This window comes from Malaclemys terrapin, chromosome 25 (genome assembly GCF_027887155.1).
Source record: "Malaclemys terrapin pileata isolate rMalTer1 chromosome 25, rMalTer1.hap1, whole genome shotgun sequence".
NCBI lineage: Eukaryota > Metazoa > Chordata > Testudines > Emydidae > Malaclemys > Malaclemys terrapin.
The window spans coordinates 11632910-11657137 of NC_071529.1; the positions used below are offsets into that span (position 1 = coordinate 11632910).

Here is a 24228-nt window from a genome sequence, read left to right on the forward strand (position 1 = left end):
TGCCCCACACTCCCATTCTCTGACAGCTTTGCTTCCTGGCTGGATTTCATCTCCCATGATGCACTGCTGTCCCTCACCAAGAGGAGAGATGATGATGCATCATGGGAGACCGGCCTATAGAGGTGAACGGGAGTATGAGGCACCCAAACAACAATGCCCCTGGGGCACCGCAGCACCATTTCAAAACAGAAACGTTTTGGTTTTCGGCCAAACTATGTCAGTTTAATTTTTGGCCCCAAACTTGAAATTTTCTGCTGTCTTTGAGATCAGCAGGGGACTCTCCAGCTAGGAGTCCCTAGAGTTAAACAGCTGAGCACTGTCAGCCTGCAGGACTTTGACACTCGAACTATTGTGCCAGTGGGAGAAGCAAGAGGGTGGAGGACTATGTGGTTAAAGCACTAAAGTGGGAGTTGATTCCTGGCTCTGCAATGGTTTTTTGTGGCCTTGGGGTCATCACTTGACATCGCTGAGCCTCAATTCCCACTGTGTAAAATTGGCAGAGGTTTGTGTGTGTGTGTGTGTGTGAGATCCTTCCCAATTCCTACCCCACAGCGGTGTTAGGAGGCTACGTTAATTGTGACACAATCTGACACCATGATGAAGGTGACCAGCATGACAAGTCCAAAAGGGACGTAGCCTCTGTGCACATAGAGTGCCAGCCCGGCTCATGTCTAGCGAGGTCCTTCATGTGATCTAGCCAACCCTTCTGTGGCTATGTCCCTTGCTGGCGATCTTATGCAACTGAAGCTTGTGGTGCCCAGGTAGTCACCGGCCCTGTAGAGGCCTTCCTAGCCCTTTGTTCGTTCATGCTAATAAAAGGTCTCTATCAAGACAGCCACTCAAACTGATGGAGGTGGTGGATGGGTTTAGCCACAAATATGCTCTTTGCTGAATTTGTCCTGTCAGTTAATAAGGAACAACTGAGAAGATGTTCGGTTTGTCCCTTGTGGCACCTTAGAGACTAACAAATTTATTTGGGCATAATCTTTCGTGGGCTAAAACCCACTTCATCAGATGCCCAACTACATGTGTTGTTTTTGCTCTTACAGACTAACACGGCTACCCCCTCTGAAACCTGTTCGACCCTTGTTACCCCAGGTGACAGCCTGTTTTGGGGTCCATTCTGTTGAGCTGGTACTGCCCCCAGTGGCTGTGTGTTGGGGTCAGCCCTGGTTGCTGGTCCTGGCCCAGGGGACAGGGTTTGGGTGGGTTCCCGCTCGATCCCGTGTGGGCCCAGGTCAGGTGTGGGTTTGGGTCGGTTCTGCTGAGCCGGTGCCGCCCCCAGGTGTGGGTTTGGGTCGGTTCTGCTGAGCCGGTGCCACCTGCGGCTGTCGGGGCCGGTTCTCGGGGAGTCTCTGCCGCTGTCCCCCTCCCAACTGCGACCACACCCCGCCGGAGACCTCCCCGACCGGCCCGGGCAGCGCCCGGTTCGAGAACGGGACCCTGCCCGGGAAGGCTGGACCGGACGCGTCCGGACCGCGCGGTCCCGGTCCCGGTCCCGGTCCCGAGTCCTCCACGGAGCAGGGGGGCAGAGCCGAGCCGCGTTAGGGGATTAGGGGCGAGAGAGCCGCTGCCGCTTTCTTCCGTGTTCCGGCTTCCTGCTGCCAGCCGCGGCGGCGCTGGGCACGGAGGCGGCCGGCCGGAGGCGGAGGGGCCGGCGCGGGGCTGGGGCTGCCCCCGCACGCCTAGGTAAGGGGCCGTCCCGCGGGGCCGGCCGCGCCCCTGCCCGCTCCGGGGCTCCCTTGCCGGGCTCCGGGGTGGGGGGCTGGGCACGGGGGGGGGGTCTCCTCGGACCCTGCGCTGGCACGGGCGGGGGTCTGTCTCTGTCTCTGTCTGTCTGTCCCCCCTCCAGGAAGGGGCTCTGGCTGGGGGTCTGGCCCCAGCTCTGGGGGGCCGGTGTGTAATAGGGTAGTTGCGGTGGGTAGCGACTGGCAGCCCCCGTCACGGACCGGGACCCCGGTGGGCTGGGTGCTGTCCTGGTAGCCAGGACGCCTGGGTTCTATTTTCAGCGGGGAAAGGCAGTGCCGACTAGGGGTTAGAGCAGGAGACAGGCAGCCAGGACGCCTGGGTCCTATTTTCAGCTGGGGAAAGGCAGTGCCGACTAGGGGTTAGAGTAGGAGACAGGCAGCCAGGACGCCTGGGTTCCGTTCCTAGTTCTGCCGCTAACTTGCTGAATGGCCTTGGGCAAGTCACTTCTTTCCCCCCCTGCCTCAGTTTCCCCCATCTGTAAAGTGGGGTTAGGGATACTGGCTGAAGTGCCCTAAAGGAGGATGAGACAGTGGTTTGAACATACAAAGGGTCAATTATTAGTGGTCTTATTGGGCCGGGGTGTTGCCCTGCTGTCCAGCCCAATTGTAATTGCATTCTGCCTCCTTAAATTCCTCCTGCAGTTTCACTTGGGTACAGCCTTCTCCTTCCCTCCCTGTCCTAAAACTGTGGGACAGCGTGACTGTTGAGCAGCCGCTGTGTTCCACCCCAGAAGCTGCTGCATTTCAGAATGCCTGGGTGAAGCGAGGCTCAGACACTTCATTCGCAAAGCCCGCTGGGCTGAAAAGCACCGTAGACATCTCAGGTATTTTTAGCAGCGGCGATGGGTGACATCCGAGTGGGTACGCAGATCTGATAGCGTTGAGGGGGCAGGCAGGGCGGAAATTTACAATGAGTGGAGGGAGACGGGACCTCCCCGTGGCGCACGCCTCGTCAGGTTCATTTACACACGTCTTGTAGCTGTTTGTGTGACAGTAGCACCCAGAGTCCCGTTGTGCTGGGTGCTGTACAAACACAGGCTACGAGACAATCCTGGCCCTGAAGGGCTGATAGATTGGAACGACAAGGGAGCGTGGGGCCAGATTTCACAGCGGCTCAGGGCCAGCACTCGGCTCCGACAATCTGGGCCTTCAGCACCCACTTGGCAAATCTGATCTGTGCCTGGTCCTGGAACCAAAGCCCTCGGTCTAGTCTCGAGTTGTCAGATTCACCCTCATTTTGGTGGGTGTCTATATAAAACAACACCTAAGGGACCCTGCCATTCCCCCACTGCCCTTAAACCCTTTCCAGGTCCTCCCTCATCTTTGCACCACTCCCAACACCGCCCCTGTTTCCTGACTCCAACACCCCCTCCCTCCGCCTGTACGGAGCCAGGCCCTCCGGACTTTGTGGCCTGTGGTCGGTTCACAGATTATCAGCCTGTGAGGTATGTGGTGGCTGAGCGCAGCAGGTCACCCCCAAGGTAGGAGGGTAAAGAAGGGGATCTGCCTTCATGAGCTGCCTGCATAGGTACTGAGTCACTGCGGGCCACGTGTAGGAAATGCCGAGGAAGCAGAATGAGGCGGGGCAGCGGGGGAGGATGGAGGTTGCACTCTGAACCCCGGCTGCCTGGCAGCTCCCAGGTCATTAGCTGTCAAGGGGAAGTTGCACTTGTCCTCGGAAGAGAAGCCAAAAGAACTCTTAGCCGTTTTTCTCCACCCTGTGTAAGAGTGACGCTGGGCCCTTCTCCAGCATTTTCTACTCAGGAATCTCAAAGTGCTTCATGGGTGTTGGGGAGTCAAGACTGAAAATCCCATCTGAGGTGGGTCAGTATCGTTATCCCCATTTCAGATGGGGAAAACTGAGGCACGGGGGGACGGGAGTGACTTGTCTGAGGTGAGACAGTGGATTAGTGGCAAAGCTGGGAGTAGAACCTAATAGTCCTGGTTCCAAGACACCTCTGTTCTAACCACTAAACACTCTCTCCTCCCAGAGTTGGGATTAGAACCCAGGAGTCCTGGTTCCTTGAGTCCCTCTGCTCTAAGCACTAGACCCCAGAGCCGGGAGTGGCGCCCAGGAGTCTTGGGTCCCAGTCTCCTGCTCTAACCATTAGACTCACTGCCTGAGACTTCGGTACTTTTTAGCCTCATCTGAATTTATACGAGGGGTGGGTGTTTGTCTATATAATGTATTGTTATTATTATTATTTGCATTATCATATCACCAAGGAGCCCCAGTCAGGGGACAGGACCCTGCTTAGCTAGTCGCTGCGCTATATATGTATTTACTCTCCTTTTTATGTTTCACGTGGTAGCTCACGTTAAAACAAAAAAGTCGTGTAGTGAACAGAAATTTGCTTGGAAAATGTCAGTTTCCCTCCAGTTTGAGTTGCATCTGGGTTTGTGATCAGCGTGTACTGGGTCTTGGTGACTGAGATTTCAGATGACATAAAAGCTGGAGCGTGGCTAAGAAATATTTGGGGGGGAGGAGGTAGGTGTTGGCCCCCCTGATGCTCGTACCCTGTGATTAGGAGGTTCTCCTGTTGACTTCAGTGGGCTCTGTTCCCAGCTCTGCCACTGACTTGCTGTGGGACCCTGGGCAAGTCACAGCCCTGCTCTGTGCCTCAGTTTCCCCTCCCACCCTTGTCTATTCAGCCTGTGAGCCCTTGGGGGCAGGGACTGCCTCTTATTACATGCAGCACTTGGCACAATGGGGCCCCTAGGTGCTGCTGTTATGCAAACAGACCCCGGCCCAGGGCTCAGGCCGCTTCCCTGTATTGAACTGAAAGAGGTGAGAGGAGGTTGTGCAAATGGGGGGTGGAGGAGTGAAGAGTGGTGGGCCAGGAGAGATGGCGAGGAGGGGTGGGGGTCTGGGGCCACGGCAGCTCTCTGTGTGGGGCGGAGGGGGCAGCAGGCAATGGTGGGGGGCTGGGCTATACCTGGCATTCCAGCTAGTGCTTCCCGGGGCTGGGAGGCGGAGGGGGTCATTGGCAGAGGGGGAGGGCTGATGTGGGTGTCAGGGGTGATCAGAGGAGGCAGAACGCGGTGTCCTGGAGAGATGGCTGAGAGGGCTCGGAGCTGCTGGAGGAGGCAGGATCCCAGGGTGGGTGGAGAGTTTGGCCCGAGGTCCTCAGAAGTGTGGGAGGGACCTGTTCAGTCCATCCAGCAAGTCCCCACCCCCATCCTCCTTGGGGGGCATTTGTGGCACCCACTGTGTGTCCAGGGCACACATTTGCTGCCTTTGTGTCTTTCCTACTCTCCATTGTGGGCTTATTCGGGGAGGGGGGGATTTGGAACACTGTCTCCAGCTTTCCTGGGGGGCAGACCGCGCTGCAGGGGTCGCAGCAGGGGTCTTTGAGTCAGGACTTCTGGGTTTCTTTCCCGACGTTGGAAGGGGACAGCAGTAGAGCTGGGAGTCAGGAGACCTGGGTTCTGTTTCAGCTCTGGGAAGGATGGATTATGTGTTGTGGCTCATGCCCGGGGGGCCAGAATCAGGACCCTGGATTCTATTTCTGACTCCCACCACCCTGGCTGTGTGATCTTGGTCAGATCGCTTCCCCGCTCTGTGCCTCAGTTTCCCCCATCTGTAGTATATTCCCCAGATCTCTGGGTGCAAATGGGATAAACACAGAGGCCTATGAGCTGATGGGGAAGCTGAGAAATGCCCAGTGCTGAAAGGGTTAAACCTTCCTGAGGCTTGTGAATGACCCTGTTGTCATAGCATCAGGGAAAGGCAAGGTGTAGAACCCTGTTAAGCCCTCCCACCCATCCACCCCCCCTTGGCAGAAACACACAGATTTGTTTGCCAAGGGAGGGTGCAAAGGAGAAGGACAGGGAGGGCCACATGCTGAGTTTCCCCTCCCCCACCATGCTCCCTCAAGGTCTCCAGACCTGCTTCCTCCCCAGGTCCCCACTTGGGCTCTGCCGGGGTTGTTAGCAGGGATCCTGCCAGCTGCCGGGTGCCCTGGGTCATGGCTTCTTCGGGAGCAGGAGGGTTACGGGGAGAAGCGGATGGGGGGTGCCGGGCTCACCCCTCACCCTCTTCCCCATGGGGTCGGTTGTGGGATGCCAGGCTCTGAGGGTGAGGGGTGGGGAGGCAGAGACATGGGGAACGGGGTGTCAGTGATGGATGGACAGTCAACCTGTGGAACTCACTGCTGGGGGATGTTGTGAAGGCCAAAACTAGAACGGGCTTCAAAAAAGAATGAGATCCATTCATGGAGGACAGGTCCATCAGTGGCCATTAGCCAAGATGGGCAGGGGATGCAACTCCATTCTCTGGGTGTCCCATAGCCTCTGACTGCCAGACGCTGGGACTGGACGACAGGGGATGGATCACTCGATAATTGCCCTGTTCTGTTCATTCCCTCTGGGGCACCTGGCACCGGCCACTGTCAGAAGACAGGACGCTGGGCTCGATGGCCCATTGGTCTGACCCGGCGTGGCCTGACGCTTGTGTGCGGCATCACACCCCGTCAGAAGGGGCCATTAGATCATCTAGTCTGACCCTCCGTATAGCTACAGGCCAGTAATGTTCATCCTGTATTGAACCCAAAGACTTCAGTTCGACTAACGCATTTCAATCCTCCGGAGACTAAACTGCCTAGGCAGAGACCGAGGGGCCGCCGCAGGGTTGGTTGCTGTGCCCAAGGCTCCTCCCGTGGCAGGGAGTTGATCAGGTGTGATCTGCCCAGGCGATCCCAGCGGGCGACTGGCGCCCCGCTGCAGAGGAAGGAGAATCCACCCCATGAGGTCCCCGCCAATCTGCTCTGGGGGGGAGGAGGGGAATCCCATACAACCCCCAAATCTGGCAACCAGTCTGACCCTGTGCAAGTCAGCCAGGCAGCTAAGACAGGATCACCGGCCCCCCCGTCTGGTGTCTCCAGCCATGGCCGTCTCTGATCCTCCTTCAGCAGCAAGCAATTCCCCCCCCCCCGACCCCCCAATACATCTGGACCCACGATACTCAAACTGCAAGTGGCTCTTTGCAGCACATGATATTAAAACCCTGTGAGATTTAATTATTAACCGATCTCAGCTCCTAACCAATCAGGATGCTTTCCCTCTGTTATTAACCAATTGTAGACTACTTGGTCAGTCTACCTTGCTGTGAAAATTATGTATCCAAGTAATTAATGAAGCCATGAATTCCCAGGGCCAGGGCTCTTTTGGGTAATGTTAATTTGGCTCCAGATCCCCTGAGGTCGGAGTATCGCTGCTCTAGACTCTTGTGTCCTGCCTCGTGGGGAGGAGACGAAAGCTCCTGACCCGAAAAGCGGGGTGGGAGGGGAGAGAGACAACAGCCGGATCGGACCAGCTGAGCCTCTGTGCTGAGGAGGGCCTGTCCCCTCACTGGGGCGTCCTCTCCCGCTCGCCCACAAACCCCTCGACTTCCGCTAGGTTTGCCCTCTCTAATCCTCTGGGGCCCGACCTGTCCTCTATGAGTTCGCAAAGATATTTGCTAACATTTCCGAACTTGCTTTAGCTAGTGCCTTAAGTAGTGTGGGGTGAATTTAATTAGGCCCTGCTGGCTTGAATACATCTAACCTACCAAGATGTTCTTTAACCCGTTCTTTCCTTCTTCTGGCTTGAGTTCCTGCCCCCTTGTTAATGTTAATTGTGTTCAGTATCTGCTCACAATTAATCTTTGTGGTGAAGACTGAAGCAAAATAACAGGTTTCAGAGTAGCCGCCGTGTTAGTCTGTATCCGCAAAAAGAACAGGAGGACTTGTGGCACCTTAGAGACTAACAAATTTATTAGAGCATAAGCTTTCGTGGGCTACAGCCCGCTTCATCGGACGCATAGAATGGAACATATAGTAAGGAGATCTAGATACACATACAGAGAAGATGAAACTCCCACCTTTTCATGTTCTCTGTATGTGTGTGTATATATATATCTCCTTACTATATGTTCCATTCTATGCATCCGAAGAAGTGGGTTGTAGCCCACGAAAGCTTGTGCTCAAATAAATGTGTTAGTCTCTAAGGTGCCACAAGTCCTCCTGTTCTTTTTGAAGCAAAATAGGTATTAAACACCTCAGCCTTCTTGATGTCACCATCCACTATTAGCTCCCCTTCCCTGCTAAGTAGAGGACCTACACTTCCCTTTGGCATTCTCTTGCTCCTAATGTATTTACAGAACCTCTTCTTCCTGTCTCTTATGCTCCTAGATGAGTTACACTTAGCTTGTGCCTTCGCCTTTTCGTTGTTGTGCCTCCATGCTTGTGCCATTAGTTTATATTCATCCTTAGCGATTTGTCCACATCCTACTAGGCTGTAGATCAGGGGTAGGCAACCTATGGCACACGTGCTGAAGGTGGCACGCGAGCTGATTTTCAGTGGCACTCACACTGCCTGGGTCCTGGTCACTGGTCCGGGGGGCTCTGCATTTTAATTTAATTTTCAATGAAGCTTCTTAAACATTTTAAAAACCTTATTTACTTTACACACAACAATAGTTTAGTTATATATTATAGACTTATAGAAAGAGACCTTCTAAAAACATTAAAATGTATTACTGGCATGTGAAACCTTAAATTAGAGTGAATAAATGAAGACTTGGCACACCATGTCTGAAAGGTTGCCGACCCCTGTTGTAGATCCTACTCAAGAGGAGAGGATAGAAGTTGATCCTACCCTTTTGTAGGGTTCCCTTTTTGATTTCCAGGTCACTAAAGAGTTCCTGATGGATCCCTGTTGGCCTCTCACTATTCTGACTGTCTTTCCTTTGCGCCAGGATATTTGCAGAGCTTTGTGCATCACCATGGGCCCCAGGGCCTGCTGGGTATTCCCCACAGTTAGACGAGCCTCCAGTTCTGGCACTTCCGCTCCAAGCCTCCTATCATGGAGACACTTCCATAAGCTATCGGCATCTCCCCCGGAGGCAGCTCCCCCAGCCCAGGGGTTCCTTTGCTCAACTGCAACTTACACACGGTGTGCCAAGTAGATGCGGCTTCTCAAGCCTTATGCATCGCGGTGAGATCTCTTAGGGCTGTGGAACAGTCTGCCAAGGGAAGTGGGGGAAGCTTTGTGCCCAGGGACCCTTAAAGCCAGACAGGACAGAGGGGCAGGAGTGTTGTCAGGACCGAGCCTGCCCTGGCCTATACGGGACCAAAAGGGTCCAGCTCCTGTGATCCGACGTTCCAACGGAGCGCGAAGCCCCTCGGAGCTCTCGCTTGCATTTCGGAGCAAAACAGAAAAGCCGAAGGGCCGGATCCTCAGTGAGTGTAAATCTGCCACCGTGGAACTGTTCTGATTTACCCCGGCTGGGGGTCTGGCCCCACGAGTGCAGTCAGGTGACACTGCACTGCACGTAACCCTGAGCTGAGCGGATCAGAGCTGGCTTGGCCACATGGCCCATATCAAGTACTGTCTGGATCTCTGGTCTCCATGGGAATAAGCTGGCTTTTAGCCCGAAGCCAGCCTTGGAAAGGCTCCTGCTTGCAAAAAATAAAAGTCCCAGGGGTTGTAGGGGTGATGGTTGTTTGGGCGGGACGTGCGAGGTAAAGGTCTGTGTACAGCGGGGTACGTGCTTCCTGGCCAGAGGTCCAGAGTTCTCACCTCTTTGCAAAATGAGAGCGAGGCAGAAGGGAAGGCACCGGGGTCTGCCCCTGGCTGGCTAAACTCTGAAGGCAAGATCCTGCATCTGCTTTAGCTTCCACTCCACGGAGCCCTAAGCGATCAGGGTGAGAAATTTGCAAATAGCCCCTTGTCCGTGGATGTGTTAAAGATCCCGTCACCCTTCTTGTAAGTGCAAGGGTGTTAGCTCCAGTGTCCAGGCCAAATTCCAGAACTGGACTGGAACAGAAGGGGGCTTCGGGTCGGGAATGAGGCGCATCGGTAGAGCTGGGCCGGGTTCGAGGGCTGGAATAGCAGGGGGTGCGGGTCGGGAATGAGGAGCATCGGTAGAGCTGGGCAGGGTTCGAGGGCTGGAATAGCAGGGGGTGCAGGTCGGGAGTGAGGAGCATCAATAGAGCTGGGCCGGGTTCGAGGGCTGGAATAGCAGGGGCTGCGGGTCGGGAGTGAGGAGCATTGGTAGAGCTGGGCCGGGTTCGAGCGCTGGAATAGCAGGGGCTGCGGGTCGGGAGTGAGGCGCATCGGTAGAGCTGGGCCGGGTTCGAGGGCTGGAATAGCAGGGGGTGCGGGTCGGGAATGAGGAGCATCGGTAGAGCTGGGCCGGGTTCGAGTGCTGGAATAGCAGGGGCTGCGGGTCGGGAGTGAGGCGCGTCGGTAGAGCTGGGCCGGGTTCGAGCGCTGGAATAGCAGGGGCTGCGGGTTGGGATCGAGATGTCTGCCCCCAACCTGGAACCTGCCTGTCGTTCTCATGAGAGCTGCAGTTCCAGGAAGCGGGTCACAATGTCGCCGCGGCAGCACCGCTCCCAGGCAGTAACAAGCCGGGTTTTGGTTTCTCTCCCCGCAGGGGGGCTCCGAGCTGGAGATGAAGGCGGTGGCCTGACACCGAGGGCCATTCCGTTCACGAGAGGGAGCCCCCGGCCATGGGCAGTCACGAGAAGGAGCTGGCCTCCCCCCGGAGGGTGCCGTCCAGGTCCAACAGCACCGTGTCTTCCAAGCACAGCAGCGCTCACCAGGTCCGGCATCTCCCCTCCCTCTCGCCGACGCTCCTAGCAGACCCTCCCCTGCCCCCGGGACCAGAGCTGGGCCGGGGGAGGCTCCTCTCTGGGGAGACTCAGGAGGGGGGCGGGAAAGAGGACGCTGGAGATCTCGCCCCAGAACCAGGTGCCCTGCGGGGCAAAAGCGGGGCCAGCCAGCGAGGAGGCCTGACTCTGCCCATCAGTGACTTGGGAGCCAAGGATGTTCTCTGGGGCCCATGTTGCTTTAAACTGGAGCAAAGGCAGGGACCGGAAAGAGGTCTGATGGGGCCCCCAGCCCCCTGCTATCCCGACCTGCAGTAGGGTACGGCCATTTCCTAGTGCCGATCGGCGCTGGTATCCCCACAGCTCTGGGTGGTGTGTGTGAGACAGAGAGATCATGGTCAGTCAGCCCGGTCACGCCAAGGAACGCGTGGCTCAGGGGCACTGAGGGAGCAGCGCAGGGATTACTATATGACTTGTTACCTTCCTCGGCGCCTGGGGGGAGCAGCGTTGGGGCCTGTCCGTTCCTAATCAGACCCCCCCACCCGTGTGCTGCAGGGCTCTGAGTGCTGGGAGGTGGTGGACGAGCCCCGGAGCAGGACCGGGCCCGGTCAGGAGCTGGAGCGGCACGAGGGCTACCTGCTGAAGAAGAGGAAGTGGCCCCTGAAGGGCTGGCATAAGGTGAGAAGGAGAAGGAGGGGGGGATAGAAAACCACCCCCCTTCCGCAACCCGGCACCCCACTGTCGCATCACGGCCTCCTTGCAGTGCAGCTGGGGGCGACCCCTCGTGGGGCAGGGGACTGCGGCAAGCTCTCAATCCCCAGCCGCCTCGTCCAGGGCTGTGCCCTCAGCTGGGGGACCGCGAAGGGAAACTCAGGGCGTTGCCCCAGCAGGGGGCGCTCTTCCCCACGCCGGCGCTGATCGAATGCCCCCGCAAGGCCCTGCCTGTGTCGTCACAGAGCCCAGGGATGAAGGGCATCTGGCTAACGCTGGGGCGTTGGTTGACCCTGGTTTCCTTGGTCAGCTCCCAGCTTGGGTGGTTACATTCTGTCCCCAGGGGATTTCCCCCTGCAGCTTCACAATTCTTCTTCACTTCCTGTCCTAAACTGCCACGCGCTGTTCAATAGCTTCCAGCCCAGGCCTGGCTGCATTTTGCGGCTCTATGAGCTGGCCGTGGGCAGTGTGGCTGTTAATCGGGTCCTGTGCTCCACCCCAGAGGCAGCTGCATTTCAGTGCTGGGGGAAGCGATTCTGGGATGTCGTTTGGAAGGTGCTTTGGCATCCTCTAGGCGCCTTGAATCCAGCGCGTGAGCTGGGCTCCTGGGGGCAGATCATGCTGCCCTCTGCCCCCTGGCGTCCCCGCCCTCTCCTCCCTCCTTCAGCCTCATTTCCTTCTCCTCTTCCTCCCGCAGAGATACTTCATGCTGGAGGAGGGGATCCTGAAATACGCCACCACGCGCCAGGATGTGAGTATGGCACAGGGCTGAATGCCCGTCCTGGCCTCTGGATCAGTCTGCCTGGGGGTGGGGGTGCTGGAGCTGGCTTGCAAGGACTCTGTGTTTAGGGGGAACCCTATAGATCGTGCGCCCATTTCACCCCATCCCCCCCCCCCCAAGTGGGGCCAGTTAGAAAGGGGTCTCTCACTGGGGACCGTTCTTCCCCCGATCCAGGTGGGGCGAGGTGGGCGGGGCGGAGCACTGAGACGCGGGGGTGGAATCCCGCGCACTCGGGCGCTGCCCAGTGCCCGTTCGCGCCCCGGCTGACCCGGGCCTGCAACCCCGCCCCTTCCAGGTCCTCAAGGGCAAACTGCACGGCTCCGTCGACGTCCGTCTGGCCGTCATGTCCATCAACAGGAAAGCGCAGCGCGTGGACCTGGACACGGAGGAGAACATCTACCACCTCAAGGTCTGCTCATGGGAAGAGCGGGTGGGGGAGGGAGGAGACAGGATGGGATGGGGAGAGAGATTGGGGAGGGAGGAGACAGGACGGGGGGAGGATGGGAAGAGAGGGTGGGAGGAGGGAGTAGATGGGGGGGATGGGGAGGGAGGAGATGGGGGACAGGGGGAGGATGGGGAGAGAGGGTGGGGGAGGGAGGAGATGGGGGCTGGGGAGGGAGGAGACAGGTCGGTGGGGGAGGATAGGGAGAGAGGGTGCGGGGAGGAAGGAGACGGGGCGGACGGGGAGAGAGGAGACAGGATGGGGAGAATGGGTGGGGGGAGGGAGGAGATGGGGGAGAGGGGGGACGGGGAGGGAGTAGGGGGAGAGAGGGTTAGGGGAGGGAAGTGACTGGGGGGAGAGAGGGTTGGGGAACAGGGAGAGCAGGAGGAGGTGGTGGGAGGGGGAGGCCGGGGCTATGGAGTGGGGATGTCTATGACACATGTCCCGTCTCTCCCCCCTCCCCACTCTCTGGGGTCTCCCCCTACTGCAGATCAAATCCCAAGAGCTCTTTACCAGCTGGGTGGCCAAGCTGTGCTCCCACCGCCTGGCGGAGAAGCCCAAGTGCCCTGTGCCCACGGGGGGCCCGGATGGGCGAGTCCCGCCCCCCGCCCAGGTGAGCGCTGCCCATCCGCTTTGGGAGCACGGGAGGGGACTGGGGGTGTGTGTGTGAGGGTGGGCAGGTCATGGGAGATGGAACCCAGGCGTCCGGGCCTCCCCCTCCCCCTCCCCCTCTGGACAGAGTCTTCCCCAGGGAGCTCCCCTAACCCCCCTACCCCTGCGTCCCCCAGGGCTACGGCTCCCGGAACCGCGTCCTGCCGTCGGACGGCGCCCCGGCCCTCTCTGCGCTGACCAGCCCCCGGGACAAGGTGAACGCCTGGCTGAAGGACAGCGAGGGGCTGGATAGGTGCTCGGCAGGTGAGTGGGGCGGGACGGCTGGGGCCGGGGTGTGAAATCGGGGGGGACTGTGGCTCCCGACCCGAGGGGCCCTTTGGGCGCCCCGTCCCCCTGCCCGAGCGATGGGGGCGGGGAGTGTGGCACCCACCTGCTCTTGTTCACCATGGCTGCTTCCCTATTTCTCTCTGTTCCTGGCCCCCGTCTGCCCCCCCCTCCCCCCATCTCAGAGCTCTCCGAGTGCCAGGGGAAGCTGCAGGAGCTGAACAAGTTGCTCCAGAGCCTGGAGACCTTGCACCGCATCCCGTCCGCGCCCCTCATCTCCAACAGCCAGGTGACTGCGGGTGGGGGGGCTGGATCCTTCCTATGGGGCAGTGCCGGCCCCCTAGGGAGCTCAGCGTCAGGGATACCCTGCAGGGCAGCCGGGGGCAGGGCTGAGATCAGGGCACGTATTGCTGAGAGTGGAGACGGCCCCAGATCACAAAGGGGAGCGCAGGGGAGGGATCGTGCCCTGAATCCATGGTGATGGGCTCTGCACAGGGGTCCTAGGTGCAAAGGCATCCACATGGATGGCCTGGGTCTGAGCTTCCCAGGGGCTGTTGGCAGCGGGTGGGGCAGGGCAGTGGGGACTCAGATTCACTAGCCAGGTGCAGCATGGTTGTTAATTGGGCCCTGTGCTTCACCCCAGAGGTGGCTGCATTTCACATTCAGTGAGCGATCCCTGTGCACCGCTGGCTGTTTACTAGGCCCCATGCTTCACCCCAGAGGTGGCTGCATTTCACACTAGTGAGCGATCCCTGTGCACCACTGCCACCTGAGTCTGCCCCTTGCCTTCCCCCCCCAACCCCCAGCACATCCGTGTTCCTTCCCCTCTTGCCAGGGGGGTCTCATGCTCTCTCTTTGGTTACAGGCCTCGGCAGCTGCAGAGAGACCCAAAAAGGGGAAGCGAACCACCAGGATGTGGTGCACCCAGAGCTTTGCCAAAGACGACACCATCGGCAGGGTGAGCGGGGCCCTGGGGAGGGCTCCGGCGTCGGCCGGAGGAGGGGCCTGCTGCTTCGACTTTCCCCAGACCCATGCGCTGCTGGGGTCGAAGGCTGGAGCCGGCCATAGGAGAGGCAAATGAGGGGGCTGGGGGAGGCCACAGCAGGAGACCCCCAAGGTGTGGCCACGAGAGCCCAGATCCCATGTGGTGCCGAGTCAGGGGGAGAGCCCCGCCCGCGCCAGATTCACCGCAGAGGCGCGGCCTAGTGGCTGGGGGGGCCGGTCTCTGAGGACGGCGCTAAGCCCCTTGGGGGGTCAGAGGTCATGCTGACGTACGAAAGGGGGGGATCTAACCCTCCCCCGCTCCGTGCCCCCACAGGTAGGCCGTCTGCACGGCTCCGTCCCCAACCTCTCGCGCTACCTGGAGTCGAGCCAGAGCCAGCCGGCCTTCAGCCTCCCCCCGGAGTACAGCCAGCTGCAAAGGAACTTCTGGACCCTGGCCCAGAAAGGTGGGATGGGTCGGCAGTGGTGGGGGGGACAGGCCATGGGGCACAAGCCGCCGCCGCCCGGGGAGACGCGCAAAGCGCTTTCCCTGGTCCAGCCACTGGGGGGAGACAAAGCTCAGCGCCGGGTGAACGTGGGGGGCAGCCTGACCTTGTCTCCCCTACCCTGTCCCGACCCCTTCTCTAGTGCACGGGTCCCTCAGCAGCGTGGTAGCCGCGCTGACCGCGGAGAGGAATCGCCTCCAGGAGATGCGGCGGGCGCTGGATTTGCAACGCCGGGCGGGCGGTGCCAGGAACGCAGCCGTGGCCGGGGTAAGGCACCGGGTGCGCGTGGTCCAGGCGCCGCGCCCTCCCTCTCTGCCACCGCGGGGAGCTGCGGGCCGATCCCAGCTTTGCCCCCCGGCCCCCTGGGTGGGTGGCGAGTGGGGACCTGAACCCGGCCACTCTGGCTTGACACGTGAGCGGCTGGCGCTTGAGCTGAAGGACGAGGCTGCGGCCACTAGAGGGGGAAAAAGACCCAGGCGCTTGTAGGCATCGGGTTAGCCGGGGTCTAGACTGGAGCGGGTGTCGCCGGGTAGGAGATCCTGCGCTCCCCCCTGCCCAGGCACCCGCCAGCATGGAGGTCCCGCTAGCTAACGAGACGGAGAAGCTCCGGGTCCCGGGTTCGAATCCCGCCCGGGGCCGTAGCGACTGGACGTATGGACCCTTGGGTGGCTCTGTGCAAGGCCTGGCTGGGTGACTGTGCTCTCGCCTGGAGGGTGTGGGGGGGAAGGCTACGCTGTGCACCTGTGATCAGCAGAGCCCGGCAGGACACGGCGGGGGTGATCGGCCAGCCTCGGGGGGGGGAGGAAGGAAGGGATGTGCTCCTAGGAACGCCCCCCCCTCCTCCCTCTCAGCGTTCCCTTGTCTCCTCCCGGCCCAGGCTCCCTCGCACAACCCGGACCACACGGAGTATCTGCGGCGTTTCCACTCCCTCTCCATCTCCTCCGACGCCACGCTCGCCTCGTTCACCTCGCTGCACCCGGACGAGGTCAGGCACCCTCAGGGGTGGGGGGGAGGGGAGAGGGAGAGGGGTTCGTGCCCCTCGGTGGAAATCAGGATCGGACGACGGAGGAAGCCTCCCCGCCCCCCCGTTCCCTCTCACGCCGGGATGGGCGGCACCTGTGGGTCGTTGCTGGGGCCATCGATGGAGCCGTGCTGCACTGAATCGCCCCGCAGATGGCTGTCCAGTCTGGACGGGGGGGGTGTCTCTCTAGCGCTGCCCCTTCAAGCCAGTCCTGCTGCTCCTGGTTCCCCGGGGGGAGCAAACCCGCCCCGCCGTGGGGAGCCTAGTCCCTCCAGGTGCCCCCTGGCTTCGCCCCTGCGGTGACTCCCCTTCTCCCCCCTCGCAGCCTGACGCCCACCTGGCCAAGGGGCGGGAGCAGCAGCTGTCCAATCGCAGCATCGTCTCGCTCTCGGACTCGCACACCGAGTTCTTCGACGCCTGCGAGGTCTTCCTGTCCGCCAGCTCCTCCGAGAATGAGGTGAGGGGCAGGGCTGGGGGGATCCCCGCTGCAGGGCCATCCTGCACCTGAGCCCCGCTGCCCTCTGCTGGCCAGGTTATGTCAGTCATCTATTGCTTCCCTCTGGGGTCCAGTCAGTAGGGTCGACACACCAGCGCTGACGTGGTGGCCGGCTGACAGCCGTGGCGTCGAGACAGCGGTGGTCCTGGGTCAGTTATACCTGGCACAGGCCTGAGCAGTGAGACACCCACAGGTGTACGCACCTCTGGCCATGCAAACACACACACGTACCTGTGTGCACAGCCGTGCACAACCACTGCAAACACCTCCGCACACGCAGAGAGACACGACGGCCGTCGTGTACGCGGGCACACGCAGCCCCCACATCTGCACACGTGTCCCCTCACAACAGCCACGCCCGCAGGTGCACACAAGGACACACACACACACAGTGCCAGCGTGGCCATCTGGGTCACAAAGTTTAGACACCCCGAATGACGCTGTGGGAGGAGCTAAGAAAGGGGGAGGGACTAGGGAAAGTGGGTGGAGCTAGAAGAAGCCATCCCATGCGAAAGCCCTGGCCCGGCTTTGTTTGCTGCTTTCCTTTCCTTGGCTGAGTTTGGGTTTTGTGGCACTCATCTGGCCTCTCTCTGTTCTCTCTCTCCCGTCCTCCTCTGCCCTGGTCCAGCCGCTGGCTGAGAAGCCCCTTCCCCCCCCGCCCCCCCATTCATTCTCGTGAGCTTTTACTTGTGTCTCGTGTAGACAGGACCCTGGTGCATAGAACCATTTATCTCTAGAAACCACCCCCAGCTCCCACTCTGCCTCTCCCCCACCCCCCACTTCTCCCCCTTTAAACCCCCTCTCTGCTACCCCCCCACCAACCCTCCACCCAGATCCTGGGTCCTCCGCTACTGAACCCCCAGCTCCTGGATAACCCCCCTTCCCCATCACCTCTGCCTCCACTTCCTTGACTCTAGCCACCTCCTTCTGGGTGGGTCTGTCTTGTCTCCCCCCGGTGGTCTCAGTCCTGTCCCTAACCCTGAAGACCCCCCAGTTCTAACCACCCCTTCCCCCCATTTCTCTCCCTTAAGAAGCCCCTAACACCCTGTGCATTGTCTGACCAGGCTGCTATCCCACGCCCTGCCCTCTGGCTGTTAGAAACCCCGTTCCCTTCCTGAGTCTAGTGGGGGGTGCAGCCCCCACCCCCCCCCCGTCCTGTCTGTGCTTTGGGGCAGGGGGATTCTGGCTCCCGGGGGCTTGGGTTCCCAAATTTGGAGTGGGGTAGCAGCCAAATGCAGCCAGGGGCTAGTACACAGCCCTCTGTTCCCCCCCCCCCATTCTTCAGAGCCTGGGGGCTGCTTCCCAGCCGGCCTGGCCAGTGGGTCTGACCTGTGGCTAGTCCCATGGGCGGCTCCAAGGGTGGGGGATTTTGCCCCACCGGCTCTGGCGGGGGGGGGGGGGGTGTTGTGCTTTAATCCTCCCTCCCGTCCACGCAGCCCTCAGCCTCCCACCACCCCCACCCCAGCTCCCGTCGCCCTGTGCCCATCCCAGTCCCTTAGTTGCCAATCCGGCTTCTGTGACCTTTCTGCCCCTCCAGGCCTCCGACGACGACGAGTCCTGCATGAGCGAGGCCACCAACAGCCTCTCCGACGAGGCTGGGGGGGACGGGCGCTTCCAGAGAGGTATCCTCCCCGGGGGAAGGTGGGGGGTGGGATCATCAGGGGTTGGGGGGAGGTGCTGAATGATGGGGGGGGCAATGGGGAGGTGGCGAAGCTGGGGGGCCAGTGGCTGGGGGGAGGGGAAGGGGACAGGTTTAGGAGGCAATGGCTGCGGGGAGGGGGTCAGGCTGGGGGGCTGATGGCTAGGAGCAGGTTAAGGGGTGATGGCTGGGGGAGGGGCCAGGCTGGGGGGGCTGATGGCTGCAAGGAGGGGGGCAGGCTGGGGGGGTGATGACTGCAGGGAGGGGGGCAGGTTGGGGGGGCCGATGGGTGGGGGGAGGTTGGTGGGTGATGGGTTGGGGGAGGGCCAGGCTGGGGGTTGGCTGCGGGGAGGGGGGCAGGCTGGGGGGCCGCCGATGGCTAGGGGAGGTTGGGGGGAGGGGGAGAAGTCGGGGGGCAATAGCTGAGGGAGGGGGATGGGTTGGGGGGGCTGGTGGCTGCGGGGAGGGGGGCAGGCTGGAGGGGCTGATGGCTAGGGGAGGGTGGGGGGAGGGGGAGAAGTCGGGGGGCAATAGCTGAGGGAGGGGGATGGGTTGGGGGGGCTGGTGGCTGCGGGGAGGGGGGCAGGCTGGGGGGGCTGATGGCTAGGGGAGGGTGGGGGGAGGGGGAGAAGTCGGGGGGCAATAGCTGAGGGAGGGGGACGGGCTAGGGGGAGGGCCCAGGTGACTCACATGTCTGCCCCCAGCAGGCCGAGGCGCGGCGGACGGGGGGCCTGCGCTGTGCGCGTCCGAGCCGGGAGTGGGGGCGCTGCCGGCTCCCCTGCCCCTACCCCTGCCCGTGCTGCTGCCCGCGAGGCTCCCGCGCCGGAGCTGTCTGCCGGCCCCCAGCGTCCCCGCCGGCGACGTCAGCCTGTGGAACATCCTGCGCAACAACGTGGGCAAGGACCTGTCCAAGGTGTCCATGCCAGTGCAGCTCAACGAGCCGCTCAACACCCTGCAGCGGCTCTGCGAGGAGCTGGAGTACAGCGCCCTGCTGGACGCCGCCAGCCGCTGCGCCGACCCCTGCGAGCGCCTGGTACGGCCCCCGTCTCTGTCCCTCCTCCCCGCCCTCACCACAACAGAGCAGTTCCCAGGGGTCCCGTCTTTGGCCTAGCTCATCCCCGGGGGCGGGGGGTTCGTGGGAAGAGGTAAAAGCCATACACTGCTGTGCAGCTGGCCACATACCTTCCTGACCCCTACGGCTCGGGCCCTGAAGCATGAGGGTCAAAGGCCCGGGCAGCTCCTTCCGCAGCCATTTGTCCTCATTCCTAGAAATGTCTAATCCAGTCACCCTGCAGCAGGGAGTTCCACCCCTCCATAGCTCTTACCTCATGGTCCCACCTCCACTAGATGAATGGAACCCATCTCTCCCCGTAGCTGCCTCTCCACCCTCTTAGCCCTACCCACAGTACCACCTGCCCTGGGGCCTGGGCGTTATGGCCGAATATGGATCAGGCCCCAGTGACTCTCTCCCCCCAGGTCTGCGTCGCTGCCTTTGCTGTCTCTGCCTACGCTTCCACCTATTACCGTGCGGGCAGCAAACCCTTTAACCCCGTCCTGGGCGAGACATATGAGTGCGTTCGGCCGGACAAAGGCTTCCGCTTCATCAGCGAGCAGGTACTAAGCCAGTCGGCCAGGCTGGGGAGGTGGGACAAAAGGACAGGAGTCAGCCACTGTAACAAACTGTGCACGTGACACCCCTGCCCTCTCCTGGGCAGAATCCAAACTGCCTGCTGTGTGTGTCATGAGCACCGTACTGCTTGCAGCTGGTGGGGATTCGCCTAGCATTATTTTGTATCACAGAGGAGAGGTGTCCATAGCTGAGAACGGAGATGGGGGGCGGGGGCTGCAGAGGAGAGAAAGCTCTTGTGCAGAGGGTGGGGGGATTACAGCTCCCCCCACCCCCAGCTCTCCAGACAGAGGACACAGCGGCACGGCTCTTCCTTTCTCTCCCCACTGCCTGCAGGTTTGCCACCACCCGCCTGTCTCCGCCTGCCACGCAGAGTCAGACAACTTCATCTTCTGGCAAGGTGAGCACCAGGGCATCGGGGCGGGGTCAGAACCGTCCGGACAGCGTGATTCCCTGTGCTCAGGGATGCGGGACCAGGGGCTGGGGTGGGTCCGAGCCCTGTGGGAGGGGGGCTCCTCCGTGCTCAGGAGCGCGGGTTTGGGTCAGAACTGCCCTGAGCACGCGACCGTCTTTCTCTGCTCCCTCCAGACATGAAGTGGAAAAATAAATTCTGGGGCAAGTCCCTGGAGATCGTCCCCATGGGGACCGTGAACGTCAAGCTGCCCAGGTGAGTCACCCCTGGGGCTGGTGAGCCCCTGCCCTGTGCCCCTGTTCCCCCCCCCCCCCACAGCGCCCGGTAACTGTCTCTTTCGCTGGCCAAGGTTCGGGGACCACTTCGAGTGGAACAAGGTGACGTCCTGTATCCACAACATCCTGAGCGGGCAGCGCTGGATCGAGCATTACGGCGAAGTCCTGATCCGCAACGTCCGGGACAGCAGCTACCACTGCAAGATCACCTTCTGCAAGGTGGGGGGCCGGACCCCGTGGTCCCCTCCAGCCTCCCCCCTCCCCTCTGCGGCCCCCACAGCCCCCACAGTCCCCTCCAGCCTCCTACCTCCCCCCTGCGGCCCCCACGGTCCCCCATGGCCCCCTAGAGCGGGGCCGGGCCCCACGTCCCCCCTCGGCCCCCACGCCTCCCCTCCAGCCTCCGACCCCAGCCGTCTCTCCCCCCTCCCCCGCGAGGCGTCTCCCCCCCCTAACCCCTCCCCTCCTCCGACAGGCCCGGTACTGGAGCTCCAGCGTGAACGAGGTGCAGGGGGCCGTGCTGAGTCGCGGGGGGCAGGTGATCCACCGGCTCTTCGGCAAGTGGCACGAGGGGCTGTACCGCGGCGCCTCCCCCGCCGGGCAGTGCCTCTGGAAACCCAGTAAGGAACGGGGGGGGGAGGGTGTCGGCACTGCTGTCCCCTCTTGCTGGGGGGGCCGGTCTTCTATAGGGGACTGGGAAACCACCCCCTGCAGGGACAGACCCCACCCCCACCCCATAGGGGCCAGCTCTCCATAGGGGACTAGGAAACCGCCCCCTGCAGGGACAGACCTCCCCACCCCATAGGAGCCGGCTCTCCATAGGGGACTGGGAAACTGCCCCCTGCAGAGGGGGCGGGTGCTATCCGAGGGTGGAGGCTTGGACTGGGAGGGGTGCTCAGAGGCCGGATCTGTGTAACCCCCCCGCCCCCCGCAGACCCCATGCCCCGAGAGCTTGAGAAGAACTACGGCTTCACGCAGTTCGCCCTGGAGCTGAACGAGCTGACGCCGGAGCTCAAGCGTTTCCTGCCCTCCACGGACACGCGGCTGCGCCCCGACCAGCGGTGAGTGGCCCCCCTCTTCTGACCCGCTGGGCCTCGCGCAGCTCCTTGGGGGGGGAGTGATAGAGGGGTATAGCTGAGACCCCACAGCTCATTGCAGGAATGATTCCCCCCCCACTAGGTATCTGGAGGAAGGCAACGTGCAGGCCGCAGAGTCCCAAAAGCGCCGGATCGAGCAGCTGCAGAGAGACCGGCGCAGGGTCATGGAGGATAACAACATCTTCCACCAGGCGCGTTTCTTCAGGTACCGGCTGCCTGCCCAGCTCCTGGGAGCCCCGTCCCTGCCCCGCTCTGAGGAGGAGACCCTAGGGGGCTGGGCGCCGCTCTGGGGGGTTGTGGGACCCCCGGGTCCTGGCTTATGCCAAAGCCACAATGTGATCGCAGGAAACTGGGGTCTGGGAGGGGCCTGAGCCTCAGAAATGGGGGGCAAGCTGAGGAGCCCCTGGGATATTTTGGGAGGAGCGAGTTGGGGTTTGGGCCTGGACGCTGGGCCCAGGTTAGTCGGAAGGCCCGGTCCGCGGTTGTTTGCCCGGCTCTCTGGGATGGACCCTGGACTCCCTGTGTCTGACCACATCCTTCCCCCTCCCCTCTCCCCGGCAGGCAGCAGACGGACCCCGGCGGCAAGGAGTCCTGGGTCAGCAACGACACCTACTGGAAGCTGCGGGCGGAGCCCGGCTACGCCAACCTCGACAGCCCCGTGCTGTGGTAGCAGCGGCATCTGGGGGCCGCCCTGCCCAGCTCTCTGGGCCCCTGCCTCCCAGGCACGTAGGGACTAGTGGGCAGGGTCTGGGGCACCACAGCGCTGGGCAGTGCCCCCCAGTGGACAGGGTGAAGATGCCGTGGGTGAAAGGTGTCCTGGCCCTTCCCGGGTCCACCCTGCTCCCATCCCATCCCCATCGCTGCTGTCTGCTGGCCGGGCAGCCTGCACCCGCTGGCACCTCGGGGACTGCTGGGGGTGCCAACCCAATGCACTTACTTCTGCCTTCCCCCCCCACGGGGGGCACCGTGATCCGGGGGGTGGGGGGGAAGCTTTGATTTTTCAAATGCTTTGTATTAATTTAACAAAACTGTGCAGAGAGGGGCCTGAATCCGGGGGCGAGTGAACAGCAGCAGATGGGACTGTCTGCATAGCAGGGGCCTGGATCTCCCTGCAGGGAAAAGCCATTCCTCAGCATAGGGGAGCATCCAGGCAATGACCTGAGCAGCTGTGTTACCTAATGGTTGGAGCCAGGACTCCTGGGTTCCATTCCCAGCTCCAGGCCGGCAGTGGAGTCTAGTGGTTAGAGCTGAGGAGAGTTGGGAGGGTTCAGTTCCTGGCTCGCCCAGGGCTGTACGGATGGGTGAGGGGCAGGATGTGGGCGTTAATGACTGGCTGTAGCGTCCTCGGGCACCCCTCTGTTCCGGTGCTGGCGTGTTGTCTGCTGCGGAGCTGGGAGTTGTTCCCCTTGGGCCCCCGAATCTGCTCAGGGCCGGAGGCAGCCCTTTTCTCTCTCGTTTTTGGGAGGCCGCGGGGTGCAGGTTCAGAAAGGACCCCTTGGGCTCTGATGCTTCGGGGGGTGTCCTGAGCAGGAGCTGCTGGAGTGCTCCCCTCAGTTACCCGTAGGGGGCACCGTGGAGCTTCCCTCACCTGCCAGCATGGGGGGCAGGGATCCCCCGTGTGGCTTGGGGTCGGCCTGCAGGCAGGCAGACCTCACACCCTCCCTCCAGGCCCTGTCGGGCTGGGTTTGGCCTTTTGTTTGATCAAACATTCCACCCCCTAATAAAGGATCCGGAAGAGCCTGAGTGGAGAGTCTCCTTCACCACCACCCCCCTCGCCCCCACCTTTCCTCTCCCCCACCCTACTTGGGGGGGGAGGTTCTTCCTCTCTGCAAACCAGGTCCCCTCCCGCCCACCCACGGGCTCCTGTCTACGGGGTTCTTTCCTTCTTGCACCACAGTGGTTTCTTATCGAGAGCAGGAGGCTTCATTCGTTCATGTGGCCTAGGGGTTAGAGCAGAGGGGCTGACAGCCAGGACGCCTGGGTTCTGGTCCCAGCTGCGAGAGGAGAGTGGGGGCCAGGGGTTAGTTGAAGGAAGGGGGGGTAGTCCAAGTGAGGTCTCCTGGGTTCTGGTTCCCATTTGGCCTCGGGATACAAGTCACTTGTCTCTGCCGAAGTTTCCTCACCAGGCTGCCTAGAGCTAATTCACTGGTGTGAAGTGCTTGGAGAGCCCCAGCTGGAAGGTGCAGGACCCAGGCAGGTTTCCTGGTGCACGCCCAGAAGGCACCCGTCAGTGCATGAGCACAAGGGATTGGGGCCAGGCGAGCTGCTGCCATCCTGAGTATTGGGCCAGGCCTGCTGAACAGGTTGGTGCTGGGAGGGACTAACATACCCGTGTGGGGTGTGGCCCCCCCTCTCCCCAAGGCTGCTGCCTGGGATGGGGCCCGTCCATCCTGGGGGGGCTGCAGGCTCCCTGCCTGGCTCTGAGCAGTGATCAGCTCTCTCCACCCAGGTGGGTGCCTCCCAAAGCGCTGGGCTCGCTTCCCCTCCCGCAGTCACAGCCCTAGATTCACCACCCGCCGGTTCTTGCGCTCACCTCCTGGGCATCGTATGCACGCACCCGCTCAGCTCCACCCATAGGCGCTCATGCAGCGACACAGATGCTCGTACCAACCCCCCCCCCTGCGCACACACTAGTGCGGGTGTGCAAATGCACGCATTGCACCCCCCTCACCTGGATGCTCACGCGCACGCCCTGCACACTTGCTAGGCACCGGCCTGCATGTCTGCCTGCTCAGTACACCCACGTGCTCCGCTCACGCACGGCTGGGGTTGCACACCCCTTATCGCTGTGTGTGTGTGTGTGTGTGTCTGTCTCTCTCTCTCTCACATGCTCACTGCAAATCACACACACGCACGCCTGGACACTCACTATTCTCACACACACAGAGCTATGCTCACACTCACAAGCCCTACTACACATACACACAAGTACATGTGACTACAGGCATCCAGATATGCTCAACAC

The 24228-nt window shown here is 61.3% G+C and overlaps 1 protein-coding gene across 3 annotated transcripts; it reads left to right on the forward strand.

Moving 5' to 3' along the window:
- The first annotated feature begins 1604 nt into the window (after positions 1 to 1604).
- Positions 1605 to 22018, forward strand: OSBPL7 (oxysterol binding protein like 7). 3 transcript variants are annotated; one of them, XM_054014599.1, is made up of 24 exons: positions 1651 to 1689; positions 2391 to 2572; positions 10168 to 10336; positions 10898 to 11020; positions 11751 to 11804; positions 12130 to 12243; positions 12767 to 12889; positions 13065 to 13191; positions 13398 to 13501; positions 14078 to 14170; positions 14531 to 14660; positions 14842 to 14966; positions 15577 to 15684; positions 16046 to 16177; positions 17754 to 17838; positions 18560 to 18888; positions 19332 to 19469; positions 19819 to 19882; positions 20071 to 20149; positions 20244 to 20388; positions 20642 to 20786; positions 21101 to 21227; positions 21346 to 21468; positions 21825 to 22018. In XM_054014599.1, the coding sequence occupies exons 3-24, from the start codon at positions 10244 to 10246 to the stop codon at positions 21931 to 21933; spliced, it is 2670 nt and encodes an 889-aa protein (XP_053870574.1). In that variant the 5' UTR covers positions 1651 to 1689; positions 2391 to 2572; positions 10168 to 10243; the 3' UTR covers positions 21934 to 22018. The 3 variants fall into 3 exon arrangements, with proteins under 3 accessions (XP_053870573.1, XP_053870575.1, XP_053870574.1); XM_054014598.1 differs by lacking the exon at positions 2391 to 2572 and having other exon boundaries at positions 1605 to 1689; XM_054014600.1 differs by lacking the exon at positions 2391 to 2572 and having other exon boundaries at positions 1605 to 1689; positions 18563 to 18888.
- Positions 22019 to 24228: the final 2210 nt, after the last annotated feature.

Bases quoted from the DNA above. Each gene is read 5' to 3' on its own strand.
- OSBPL7 (XM_054014598.1), top strand. From the start codon at position 10,244: ATGGGCAGTCACGAGAAGGAGCTGGCCTCCCCCCGGAGGGTGCCGTCC. The intron at 14,967-15,576 runs GTAAGGCACCGG...CTCCCGGCCCAG, and splicing joins GGAACGCAGCCGTGGCCGGG to GCTCCCTCGCACAACCCGGA. The intron at 20,150-20,243 runs GTGAGTCACCCC...TCGCTGGCCAAG, and splicing joins GTGAACGTCAAGCTGCCCAG to GTTCGGGGACCACTTCGAGT.